The 13897-nt window shown below is 41.2% G+C and overlaps 1 protein-coding gene across 1 annotated transcript in view; it reads right to left on the bottom strand.

Annotated features, from left to right (window-relative positions):
* LOC147684198 (mucin-4-like) overlaps window positions 1-13897 on the bottom strand; it is a 135369-nt gene that overhangs the window by 39131 nt on the left and 82341 nt on the right. The window contains exons 16-20 of the mRNA XM_086942610.1: window positions 12640-12818; window positions 8556-8670; window positions 3003-3119; window positions 2770-2886; window positions 461-577 (exon numbers count right to left, since the gene is read on the bottom strand). Of these exons, the coding sequence (XP_086798736.1) occupies window positions 461-577; window positions 2770-2886; window positions 3003-3119; window positions 8556-8670; window positions 12640-12818 (645 nt within the window). The remainder of the gene's footprint in view (window positions 1-460; window positions 578-2769; window positions 2887-3002; window positions 3120-8555; window positions 8671-12639; window positions 12819-13897) is intronic.

Here is a 13897-nt window from a genome sequence, read left to right as displayed (position 1 = left end):
TGGCTGAGAGAGCAGCTGGAAGGCTGGATTTTGGCTTACAGAAAAGACAGTCCTATAAGTTATTTTCTGTAATATTTATAACAAATCTAACAATGGCAAGTTGATGGACTTGTCAGAAGTACCCTTTTAAATCATTGGAATAGATTTGTAGCAACACCTTGGCAAGTTCTTCTTTGGAAAGCCTCTTTTATTGAGAAAAAGTAGCAGGTTAAGAACTTTTGATTTGCCTTCATATCCAGGGTTGCAGGCACAGATGTAACTCCCTACAGTGTTAGTGCAGGTTGCGTCTTTATGGCACGGGCATTTAATGCACTCATTGATGTCACTGCAAGTTGCACCATTACTTACATAAGATCACAAAAGAGTTGAGAGCACAGCATTTATTCTTATCACTGCAAGTATCCTATGAACTAAGTGGCATGGCTCCGAGTTTGGGAAAGGAGTACCGCTGTGGAGTTACCTTGGAATCCAGGATTACAGATACACGTGTAACTTCCTGCGATGTTGCTGCAGGTGGCATTTCCATGGCATGGGCTGCTGCTGCACTCATTGGTGTCATTGCATGAGATCCCATCTCCTGAAAAGGATTAAGGAAACAGGAGTGTAAGTGTTGGATACCAAGAAGCTGAAAGAATGCCTAACAGCAAGTAAAGTGCACACACATTGCCAACAGACAGATGTTTTCAACACCTAGAATCGCAAATTGATTTGAAGTGTATATATACCCAAACAGGATCATTCACAACAATTCCTTTGATAAATAGGTAAATACATCTAACCCACCCACCAAACAGAAACAGTGTACAGGTTTTATGCACTTAAGTGAAATATTTTATGCAGTTATAAGATTATTTTTCCAGATGCTTAAGTGCTGATAGAGGTTAGAGATTAGGCAAACTCGGTGGTGATTTTGATGTTTTGAACAAAGTGATGGATTATTGATAAAGCTTTGCACAAGTTGGTATTTTTATTTTCTGATTTTCTGGGTTTTTGAACAGTGAAATCCCCTGGAGCAAATACTCTGTATTACCAATTAAGGTGCATGTTTTGGTAGATGCATTCACTATTGAATGTAATGAATAAACCATATATAATGATATGGGTAGACTTTCACTCTCTTCTGCACGAACACAGCGACAAGGCCTTGAAAGGAATGTGCACAACTAGGTCCTAGTCTTAACTTCAATTATCCATAATAACACCAACAAAGACATGAAGGAAATCACCCTTCAAACATATGCTGTAGGTAATGATTAGTTTTAGAAAAGAAAGTACCTTCGAGGCAGGGTGTTTCCCGCAGACGTGGGAAAAGAGGTGTGTACCTGAGTATTAGACAAGCTTTTGAAACTTAAGAAAAGTCAGCTTAGGTCTCCCGAAAACCCTTCTCTGGAGCCATGGTCTCCCTTTGTTCTTTTGATCGAATGTCTTTTGTCTGATCTCAATGAAAGATGTCTCTGTTCTGCTACACATGAGGACAATGGATATAGGATTGTATAGCAGGCTATTAAATTTCAGAATCTATATAAGATTGGAAGCATAAAAGATTAAAAAAAATATATATATATGTATATTTCATTGTTATACGTGGTTCCTCCCACATTCTCTCTCCTACCCTCTTACGCTTGAGGCTTGACTCACAGTCCGTTTTATTTTTAGAGGATGCACACTCCTTTTTCCCCAGTTCCTTATTTTTTCCACTATCCTCCAATCCTTTTATTTCACATCTTATAGGTCTTACCTAAAGACAGCTTTAGTTGTCTCACCAGACTCATCTTTTCTACGAAAAAACAAACTATGTTCCATAGGTGGCAAGGTGAACTGTGTTATTGTTGATAAGATTGTTAGGTAGACCTTGGTCAGAAACTTGATGTCAACTCTGAATTAATGTATATGTACTCTTCATTTTCTCTTTATTTAGCCATTTTTTTAATATTTGCCCTTGCCAGCACCACTTTAGAGTGCTCGAACAAAAGTAGATAATAAACACACAGGACCCGATTCACAAAGGTACCGCAGTCGTGGTGGGAGGACGCACTTATGGCGGGATATCCGTAATTCTAAACTGCAATACAGAGGTCCCACTCCCTGTGCGCCATTTGTTAATCTGCCCCAGAAAGTTCTGAAAGCAGGAGAGTTAGAGTCCAGACAGATTCAGTGATCTTATATTTTCAATCACTTTCAAGGGAACCACACACGTAAAGACTGTTTGAACAGTTCAGTTTCACAAGTTTACTAAACTGGAGCCATGAGCTTCTGTTCGAAGTCCAGGACTGAGGCTATTATAGAGCTGTGTACGCTGAAACTTCATCCTCCACACTGTAGCCTCTTAAAGGAGTGTTGTTGGTTCAGGTTAGCTGAGGAGGATCATGATTCCTGGCCTGACCCTTTTTAAGGCAGATAAGATGTTTGCTCCTATGGACCCTGTTCATTTTGAAGTGTTTTAATGTGATCCTGAATTCCAATTGAACTCACTCTATTTAGCTGCTGCTCTTTCTTTTATGTTAATTTGCTGTCATAAATGTATAATGATGATTGTTTGATGGCTGAGATGGCAGCTGGAAGTCTGGATTTTAGCTTACAGAAAAGACAGTTCAATATAAGTTTTTTTCTATAATATTTATAAAAAATCTAACAAAGGCAAGTTCATGGACTTATCAGAAGTTCCCTTTTAAATCATTGGAATAGATTTGTAGCAACGCCATGGCACGCCCTTCTTTGGAAAGCCTCTTTTATGGAGAAAAAGCAGCAGGATAGGAACTTTTGACTTGCCTTCATATCCAGGGTTGCAGGCACAGATGTAACTTCCAACAGTGTTAGTGCAGGTCGCGTCTTTGTGGCACGGGTATTCAATGCACTCATCGATGTCACTGCAAGTTGTTCCATTATCTACAGAAGACCACAAAAGTATTGAGAACACAGCATTCATTTTTATCACTGAATGTGTCCAATGAACTAAGCGGCATGGCTCAGAGGTTGGGAAAGGAGTACCGCTGTGGGGTTACCTTGGAATCCAGGATTACAGATACACGTGTAACTTCCTGCGGTGTTAGTGCAGGTGGCATTTCCATGGCATGGGCTGCTGCTGCACTCATTGGTGTCATTGCATGAGATCCCATCTCCTGAAAAGGATTAAGGAAACAGGAGTGTAAGTGTTGGATACCAAGTAGCTGAAAGAATGCCTAACAGGAAGTAAAGTGCACACACATTGCCAACAGACAGATGTTTTCAACACCTAGAATCGCAAATTGATTTGAAGTGTAAATATACGCAAACAGGATCCTTCACAACAATCCCTTTGATAAAGAGTTAAATACATCTAACCCACCAACCAAAAAGAAACAGCGTACAGGTTTTATGCCCTGAAGTGAAATATTCTATGCAGTTAGAAGAATATTTTTCCATATGCTTAAGTGATGATAGAGGTTAGAGATTAGGCAAACTCTGTGGTGATTTTGATGTTTTGAACAAAGTGATGGATTATTGAAAAAGCTTTGCACAAGTTGGTATTTTTATTTTCTGCATTTTTGAATAGTGAAATCCGTTGGAGCAAATACTCTGCATTACCAATTAAGGTAAATGTTTTGGTAGATGCATTCACTATTGGATGTAATGAATAAACCCATATAATGATATGGGTAGACTTTCACTCTCTTCAGCAAGATCACAGCGACAAGGCCTTGAAAGGAATGTGCACAACTAGGTCCTAGTCTTAACTTCAATTATCCAGAATAACACCAATAAAGACATGAAGAAATCACCCTCCAAACATATGTTGTAGGTGATGATTAGTTTTAGAAGAAAAAGTACCTTCGAGACAGGGTGTTTACCACAGACGTGGGAAAATATTTGTGTACCTGAGTATTAGACAAGCTTTTGGAACTTGAGAAAAGTCAGTTTAGGTCTGTCTAAAACCCTTCTCTGGATCCATGGTCTCCCTTTGTTCTTTTGATCGACTGCCCTTTGTCTTTCTCAATGAAAGATGTCTCTGTCCTGCTACACATGAGGACATTGGATACCGGATTGTAAAGCAGGCTATTACATTTCAGAATCTATATGAGATTGGAAGCATAAAGGATTGCAATAATATTATATATATTTTTTTTAATGTTATACGTGGTTCCTCCCACATTCTCTCTTTTACCCTCTTCCGCCTGATGCTTGACTTACAGTCCTTTTTATTTTTACAGGATGCCCACTCCTTTTTCCCCTGTTCCTTTTTTGTTCCACTATCCTCCAATCCTTTTTTCACACCTTTAAGGTCTTACCTAAAGACAGCTTTGGTTGTCTCACCAGACTCATCTTTTCGACCAAAAAACTAACTATGTTCCATAGGTGGCAATATGAACTGTGTTACGTTGATAAGATTGTTAAGTAGACCTTAGTCAGAAACTCGGTGTCAACTCTGAGTTATTTTATATGTACTCTTAATTTTCTCTTTATTTAGGTTTTTTTTTTATATTTGCCCTTGCCAGCACCTCTTAAGAGTGCTGGAACAATAGGAGAAAATAAACACACAGGACCCGATTCACAAAGGTTTCGCAAGTCGTGGTGGGAGGACACACTTATGGCGGGATATCCGTAATTGTAAACTGCAATACAGAGGTCCCACTCCCTGTGCGTCGTTTGTGAATCTGCTCCAGAAAGTTCTGAAAGCAGGAGAGTTAGAGTCTAAACAGATTCAGTGATCTGATATTTTAATTCACTCCCAGGTAAAAGACACACGTAAAGGCTGTTTGAACAGTTCAGTTTCACAAGTTTACTAAACTGGAGCTTCTGGTTGAAGTCCAGGACTAAGGCTACTACAGAGTTGTGTACCCTGAAACTTCATCCTCGACTATTTAGCCTTTTAAAGGAGTGTTGTGGGTTCAGGTCAGCCGAGGAGGAACATGATTCCTGGCCTGACCCTTTTGAAGGCAGCTAATATGTTTGCCCCTATGCACCTTGTTCATGATGCAGTATTTTATTTTGATCCTTAATTCCACCTGAACCCACTCTATTTTGATGCTGCTCTTTCTTCTCTTTTAGTTTGCTGTCATACATGTATAATGATGATTGTCTGATGACAGAGAGGGCAGCTGGAATGCTGGATTTTGGCTTACAGAAAAGACAGTCCTATAAGTTATTTTCTGTAATAGCTATAACTAATCCAACTACAGCAAGTTCCTGGACTTGTCATAACTACCCTTTTAAATCTTTGGAATCCTTCCTGTTAATATTTATACCTAAATAAAATATTCACATGTTAGCCTGGGTGCTATTAAACCTAATAACCATATACTTTTAATCGGGGCACAGGCCCTGGATCTGGTAATAGAATCAGAAAATCAGCCTTTTAATAGTCAAAATGGGGGCAAAAAGTAGGGGGGCACTACAAGCAGGTCCTGATTTCTCACACAATTTCTTTCCAATTAGAAACTACTCTTATAAAATGTAATACGGTGATCCCAATGTTATCCTATGAGAGAGAAAGACCTTGCAGTAGAGACAAATTCACTGCCAGGACATTTGAAACCTAAATGTACATGTCCTAATTTTTAGATACACTGCACCCTGCCCATGGGCTGTCCATGGCATACCTTAGAGGTGAATTATATGTAATAAAAAGTAAGGGTTGGGGTTGGGAATTAGGTTAACCTGCCAGGTCAACATGGGCTGCTGAATTGGGTGGCTTGCCCTGCCAACTTAGGGTGACCAAAGCAAACACAAGGAGATGATGGACGGAGCGCGGAAACTTTTAAGACACTCATCCCCAGTCATGTATCTTTGTTTCATTCTTTAGCTCACTTCGCCACCCCAGTTCAGACCCAGCAATATGCAAATAAGTCTTAACCCTGTTCCTCATGGGAACAGTCCAGCCCGAACTACCAAGCCAGGTCTTCGATGAACTGGAAACAAGCATCCTGTGACCAGTTTTGGGGTAACATCCCTTATCAGTCAGGCTAGCTTGAACGTAGTTGCAAAGTGATCAAGGGACCCATGTCTGGGCATTCCCTGCCAACTTACCGCGAACACTCAGTTGCTAATTAGAAAGAAAAGAATCCTAATTCAACTATTATAATTGGTTACAATGAATTTCTGACATTACAATTCCTCTGCCAGAGCCAGTAGCTCAGTTGGAAGCCACGTTAGGTCACGGAGCATAATTGAAGCAGCTGTTTAACACAACAGAACTTTCCTTTTCTTCTTCTGCTCTATATTAATAGCAATCCTCGTGCTAACTCTCCCTGGGACAGTTCTCCTGTCCAACTGGCCCGCAGTCCTCTGTCGCCTTTCTACCTGTTGCCTGTTTGTGCCTTCTCTGCTCTTTTCTTGCTGTTTTGCCTATTCTGCTTGTTTTTCTGCCCAGTTTTGCCTATTCTGCTCTTTTCTCTACCCTTTGTTTTGCCCTCTTCTGCTCTGTTATGCCTCTCCTGCTTGTTTTCTTTCCCACTGTTTTGCCTTTTCTGCTAATTTTTCTGCCATCTGTTTTGCCTTTTTCAGCTCATTTCTTCCCTCTTCCCACCTTTTCCTGCCACCTGCCATTAACCTCCTCCCGTCATCCAGCGTCCCACCCTCCCACCAGCACCTACTAATGGAGGCTTCAGAGCGACTCTATTGAGCAGGTCCCCCTGCTATCTCCCCCTGCAACAGTTCTCCTGTTCAGCTTACCCACAGTCTGCTACCCTTTGCTGCCTGTCTACCTGCTTATTTTTCTGCCCTCTGTTTTGCCATCTTTTGATTTGTTTTGCCTTTTCTGCCTTTCTAGATAAAAGATAGAGCTTTTCTACATATTCTGAGCTACTGCAGTTTTTTTACTGACTTGTATTGAACTGTTTCTAATATCTGTTTCCAACAGATATCTAACAGGTTTTGATGCATTTAATTTTGCACTAGAGGTTTTATCTGTATACTTCATGTTAGTAAACATGCTTACTCTTTTGTATTAAAGAGCTACGCACCAATGTTTTAAGTGGTTTGTGGAAAATGTGATACTGTGACCATGTATTATATAGAATAAAGTACCCCCTGGCGAGCATGATAAGGATATAGGCCAGTCACCTCAGAGTTCCATAACTTTATAAAGTAGCCTGGCCTTTGGACTCTTTCCTCTATGTGGCTATGAAACTGCTCGGTGACTTGCAATATCCTTACAATGTACGGCAGGGGGCACTTTATCAATCACATATTTTCAGAAAATATGTTTTTGATGTGGTGGGCAATTAGGCAGAGAAATCTTATATTACTAGTGTTTCGGCCTTTCCCTACCTGGGGGTGCTTTTTGATGACAGGGGTTCCTGGGGCCCACAGGTAAGGGCTAAAAGCCTGGCGGTGGCCAGGACATCAGCGGCCCTCTTGGGTTTTGAAAAAAAGGTGGGCTCTAGACCGATGGAAGCCCTTTTAAAGGTTTACAACAGTAAATGTTTTTCAATGACAATGTACGACGCACCATTATGAGGTTATGTATGCCTCGAACCTATACAAAAGGCGGAAAATAGATTCTTACGTTCCCTTTTGTCTGTCCCCCAGTCGACACCAACCTTTTCCATACATGCAGAAGTGGGTCTGGATCACGTTTGTGATAGGTTAAACTTAGCGCCTTTAATTTATTGGCTAAAGACATGGCTCAATAAAGAACTAATTCTTAATCACAGGATAATGAATGATGTCATGTCGTCGGATCATCGTAGTAGAGTGCCGTGGATGGCCTACCTGAAGAAGTCCTTTACGGAATTGGGCCGCCCGGAACTCTTTACAGACCCCTCCGGCATCAAGAAACAGGATGTAGATATTGTTAAAAAACTGTTTATGATAAGGGCAAGAGTGTGTCGCGAGGAAAGGAAACTGCAGAAGCCAGCAGTGACACGACATTATTTGCTAGTGAACTCCATCGCACTAGAACCTTATTTATGTTTTGTCACCAGGCAATTTCATAGGTTTTTTTGACTAAATTTAGATTTAACCTTACACATTTTTCTTTAGGTAGTTTTAACACATGGGTGAAACCAGAGTCAGCACCGCCCTGTACTTGTGATAATTTATCTGTTCAAGATACCCTGCACTTTGTTATGTTTTGTGGTTTCTTTTCTGATCATAGAAAAAGATATTTGTTACCTGTTTTAAGGGAAGCTGGTGAGACCAGCCATGTTTTATCTTCAATCACTGTGTAACATCCGTATCACATTTTGTATGGCAAACTTTTTAGTGGCGGCGGCTAGATCTAGATCACTCAAGATATTACAAGATTTCCCCGTATGAATTGCATTTTATCATCTTTTAAATTTTTTTTTTTGCTCAAATATTTCACCACATGAATTTGATTGGTATGAAATTGTTTAATTGTGTTTTATTTGTATAAAAATGTTTACATTTTCTTTGTATGATTTTTAACTAAATTGAATAAAGATTCTTTGACTGACTGACTGAATATTTTTCTTGTCATTTTCGAAACATCTGTTATCATGAAGAGACCAACAATTGTCCAGATGAAGCAGAACCACTATTATATTAGAAGATACTGTCCTGTTGGTCACCTTTCCCTTTCAGAAGGCTCACTCCTTCAGTGTTGACTTACTCACCATCAAATCCAGGTTTACATTCACACTTATAACTTCCCACGGTGTTGGTGCAGGTAGCATTCGAGGAGCATGAATTTTCCATCGAACACTCATCAACATCTGTGAAGGTAAGCAGCTGGATGTGAGTTAGCAGAAAGCAGCATCAGAACAAATGTTAAAACCGACTTGTGTACTTGAAAGCTTATTCAAAAATAAAACCCTATGGGCCAGATTCACTAAGGAGCAGATTTATGTTAACTGGCGCATCCCCAGGGATGCGCCAGTTAACATGCGCCACAGTGCGCCACCCATGGTGCGCCGCATTTATAATGCGGCGCACCATGGTGCAAAAACGGCACAGATGCGTGACACATCTGTGCCGGAAATGTGGCGCATTGCTGGAGTTGCGTCGCAAGCGCGACGCAGCTCCAGCAAGGCTTGGGGGTACACCATGTGCACAATGCTGTGTCAAGACCTACGCCTGCTTCAAGCAGGCGCAGGGTTTTGACGCAGCATTGCCCTGAAAGTGACTGAGTGAAATCTCATAGATTTCACTCAGCCACTTTCAGGAGGCGTTCCTGCGCAGGAACGCCCCCCCCTGCGCAGGAACGCCTCCTTATGGCGCAGTGCTTTACAACGTGACGCATCTCCTAGATACGTCACGTTGTAAATAGAGCGCATTGTTTGCGCCGCAGTTGCGTCAAATAAAGTGACGCAATTGCGGCGCAAAGAGGCGCAACTGCCTCATAAATCTGCCCCTAAGTGTTTATGTTGGCGCTCGCATGATGGTAAGCGAAACAGAACATTATCAGAAAAAGTTTCTCAAACAGCAGCAACAGATCAACTTTCACAGTTTTTTTTGCACTGAAATGTGACCTTTGAACTGAGTGTGACCCATTTTACAGCAGCCCCTTGCTAATGTAGGCAAGAGGGCATATCTGGAGCAGACAAAAGCAAAAACTTTAGGTTTTAGTACAAATTCAGATACACTAAAATAGCCTGATCTGGCTTTACTCAGAATCCTAAAGCAATAGAAACGCAGGCTCAAGCAAGGGGTCAAAGAGTATATTACCATAAATATTTATTTTGCAACACGCATGCTTTTCTCTAACGCACACATCTTACATGTCTGACCCACCCCTGTGCTGGAGTCTACCCATGGAAAATTGCAGTGGAGTGTGTATCTCCATTTTAAAGCCTACACAACAGTTTTAGCATGGGCGTTGCTAATAACATCATTGGCTGCTAATGACATCATTGGCAGGTCTGCTAATGACATCATTGGCAGGTGACTCTTACTAATTTACAGTAAATATGCGGTAAAGTTTTACCCAAAAAATGAAAAAAGGTGCATTTTCACAGCAGGCTCCCTTGGGAAAATAGGAGCTGGCAAATTATATCACATGCCATCCCCAGTACCTCACCTGGAATACTGAATCTACGGATAGTTGTAAACTGAAAAAAAGTTAAAAAACGTTCATGCAGACATGCAAATCTCCACATATATCCTTTAAAATATTTTTTGTCCCTCTGGTGTTTTTATAAAATTCTACAATTCTTAACTACCTAGTTTAGGAAATTTTCGTGTTATTCATCTAGAGAAAACTAAACTACGGTCCAGTGGGAAGAAAAACCTACAAGGCACAGCACCTGACACACTATCCCTAATCTGATATGTTCAAGCACTGGAAGTATCTAAAGATCTGTGTGCACAATGAGAACGCACCTACTGACACAATGCAATCCAATACAGAATGATCACAGTACAAACAAAAAGCAAAGGTGCACCACAAGAACAGGGAAAAATATTCAATCCGTGTCCACAGTTTGTTCTACAAAGTTCTTCTTTTATTCAAAGAGCATAAAAACAATAATCTTGATAGCTTTGAGCAGCCAACACGTTTCGTCCATGCAAATGGACTTCTTCAGGGCATAAATATAAAAGGTGCTCTAATCCAAGGAAATCAGGCCAATTGATAATAGAAACGGCTGATGAAGTGCAGTCTTTTTCTAAGATTTCTTGAAAAACAATTAGCTTATCTTTAAGCAAGCATTCACTTTATAGATCAGATGGTTTCACACCATGATAATTATGTGACATAATAAAAACATCCATGAAGCGCTGTTAGGTCAAAGGTGAAGAAGGCCCTTTGTACAGGTCAGATTTGCATACTGCCGGGCAAATAGTTGATGGATCTGGGTCCTCTTGGTTTAATGTGGGCCCAGAGGGATAGCTGTAAGCTGATGCCAGTCAACGAAAAAAAATGTCTCTCATCAACTCTGGTCCTACCAGCGCTTCATGGATGTTTTAGTATGTTACATAATTATGATGGCGTAAAACCAACTATAAAACGGAAGCTTGCGTAAAGATAAGCAAATGGTTTTTCAAGAAATCTTATAAAAAGGCCGCACTTCATAGCCGTTTCTATAATCAGTTGACCTAATTTCCTTGGATTGGAGTACCTTTAATATTTATGCCCTGAAGAAGTCCATTTGCATGGACAAAATGCGTTGGCTGCTCAAAGCTATCAAGATTACTGTTTTTATGCTGTTTGAATAAAAGAAGAACTTTGAAGAACAAATTGTGGACACAGATGTTTTTCCCTGCTCTTGTGGTGCACCTTTGCTTTTTGTTAGTACGGTCCAATGTTTACGTTTCTAAGTATTAGTCAACTTTCACTCCAAGCGGAAGAAAAAAATAAACTTCCTTGAAAATTAAAATTTTAAATACATCTTTATTCAATAATAGATATTATTCTAGTTGGCACAGCATATTAAGAAATCACTTAAAGGTTTCATATTATTAGCGTTCATTGCTATGTGTAATCTTGTTTATTCCTTTTTTCTCATATTGATAACTTGTATTGTTTCATATTTATACTGTAAATGTTTTTTAAAAAGAAAACAAAAATCAAGTATTTGAAACCATGCTATGGTGCCTTTAAACCTCTGAGTGTCCCCTCACCTCCACAGCTGATTCCGTCCCCGGTCAGGCCAGGAGGACAAGGTGCGCAGCCGGTCGTGGCGTTGCAGGTAACTCCGGGGAAGCATCCTTGGATACAGGGGTCAGGTGGGGCATCGCAGAGCTCACCTGTGTAATTGTTTTTACAGACACAAGCAGAGACCTGCAGGAAAGGAATGCTGGTGTTAGGATTCTAAGTGGCTGAACAAAGATGTTGTCACCTCTGTCTGATTCAGGTCTCTCTTTCAGGTATTCATCATCAGATTAAATGTGTCCTTCACTGTCAATAAAAATCACAGGGTCTTATTTACGAGCCCATTGTGGCGGCGGTTGTCACTTAAAATCTCCCTGCGTGGCTTTTCATCACCTTGTAAATATGGCCCTCTTTCACGCATTACTCTTCGTGAAAGGGGCGTTACATGGGTGTTGCTGTGGGTGATCCCACGCAACATCCATGGAACCCGACACATTCCTGCACGGTATGACAGTGAAAAGGCAGGAAAGCACCGTATTTAAGGCAATACAGTGCAATGTCGCCTTTTCCCTTGAGCTGATGCCTTTTTGGCAGCCTAGTGCCAATGCAGGCTCCCTTGTATCATGGTGCAAGGGTGCCTGCATTGCATGCAAGGGACACCTTCCTGCACAAAAACAATCCCGGGGGAATATTCCTCTATATATGTGTGCTGCATCCTGAAGTAACAAGGGGAAATAAAGGAATGTATCCTTGTTACGCCTCCCTGGGAAGGTGTTGTATGTTGGTGCATTCCCAGGTTTACAAGTTCTTGTAAAACTGCAAAAGCTTCAAAATCAATGGGAGTTGTGAGGAAACACTCATCCAATGCCCATTCAACATCTGCCCTGGGCAGAGCAGCGCAACACAGTGATTTGTGCTGCGTTGAGCTCCTCCAGATTTATGAAGCCACTCAGACCCACGAAAAAGTCGCTTTGCATGGCTCCAAAAATCTATCTTAGAGGTCTGCGTCACGCATGTAGCACATTGCGGAGTGCAAACGTGACCTAACCCTCTCATAAATATGCCTCTAAGTCTGGCCACATGAAAGAAATCTAAGTGCCCCCTGTACTTCAACAAGCAATTGCTACAGGTTCTTCCTTCTGCAACGCAGTCCTGAAGCATATACTCACGTAAAGGGACGAGCCATTGACCCGGGTTTGCACAGTGTAGTCACACTCATCACTGAGGGCACAAACGCAAAGAATAAAGGTTGTCTCCATCACTGCAGAGAGGTTGTTGCTGTCCTCAGCAGCTACCTGCAGTGTGATGGCGCCCACACTGCTTGGAGTCCAGGAAAGGATTCCATTTTCTGAAGAGAAAGAGAAAGAATAGGCTCTGAAAGCAAATTGGGAACATCTTCCTAGACTGTATCATGTGAGAGTTGAATGGTTTAGTTTTTTGAAAAGTTTACCTATTTTACGATGTTTCACACATTGATATGTTTAAGTCTCAGAAGCCAGAATTTTGAATTTAATATTAAAGAGGACAGACTTAGACACAGGCCATTTTAAGCAGCAAAAACTTGATCAATTATGTTACTAAGATGGAAGCTGCACACATTGACCAGAGACCTTAGGATGCCACTGTGGGAAGGTGCGTACTGCTGCTCTCCTTTCATTGCATGTGGAGGGATTCAGGGATCACAGCCATGACTCATAAAAAATCAAAAGGCATTCACAATAAACACAGCAACAGTGTATGCAAGCTCTAGGCTGCTCTACTGGCTACCCTGGGGAGAGCACCATTTTTCATCACCATTATCATCAGAGGATTTCAGCTAAGTAGTTAAGAGGCTTGCAGCACCAGAGCATCACTTTTGTTTATGCTCCAGGGGGGCAGGCCTCTACTTCATATCTATGAGGAGACACATAGCCACCCTGCGTGGTATTGCATGGCCTCATGGGAACGGAGTAAGGCAAGGCCGCGCACAGTGCATTCTGCAGCACACATAGAACCAGGAAAACACATCCATGGATTGTTTTAGTGCAGGAAGGAGCCCATTCTTGCACAAAAACAATCATGCCAGCAAGGCAGACACACTTTCAACTTTGCGCAAAGGTGCCTGCATTGGTGCTAGGCACCAAATTGTGTGCTTGCTGAAAGGACAGGATTAGGTTTTATCTGGTAAATACAGTGCATTCCTGACCTTTCAAATTGGCGTAGGGCAGCACTGCAAAAAGACTTGAGGCTTTGCCCTACGCCAAAAGTTTGTAAATATGCCCCTACGCGTTTCGATTCAATTGAAATAATGGTAATATTGTCTTTGAGGACCTCATTTTTAAATTGAATTAATACTGATCATTACATATATTTGTTTCATTGATGTAATGTCGGCCCCAGCTCCAGAAGGAGCCAGTAACTTGTTCAGCTTCATTTGTGACTCTGTAA

The sequence above is a fragment of the Lissotriton vulgaris genome, chromosome 11 (assembly GCF_964263255.1).
Source record: "Lissotriton vulgaris chromosome 11, aLisVul1.2, whole genome shotgun sequence".
NCBI classification, from domain to species: Eukaryota; Metazoa; Chordata; class Amphibia; order Caudata; family Salamandridae; genus Lissotriton; species Lissotriton vulgaris.
This window is presented reverse-complemented; position numbering and strand designations above follow the sequence as displayed.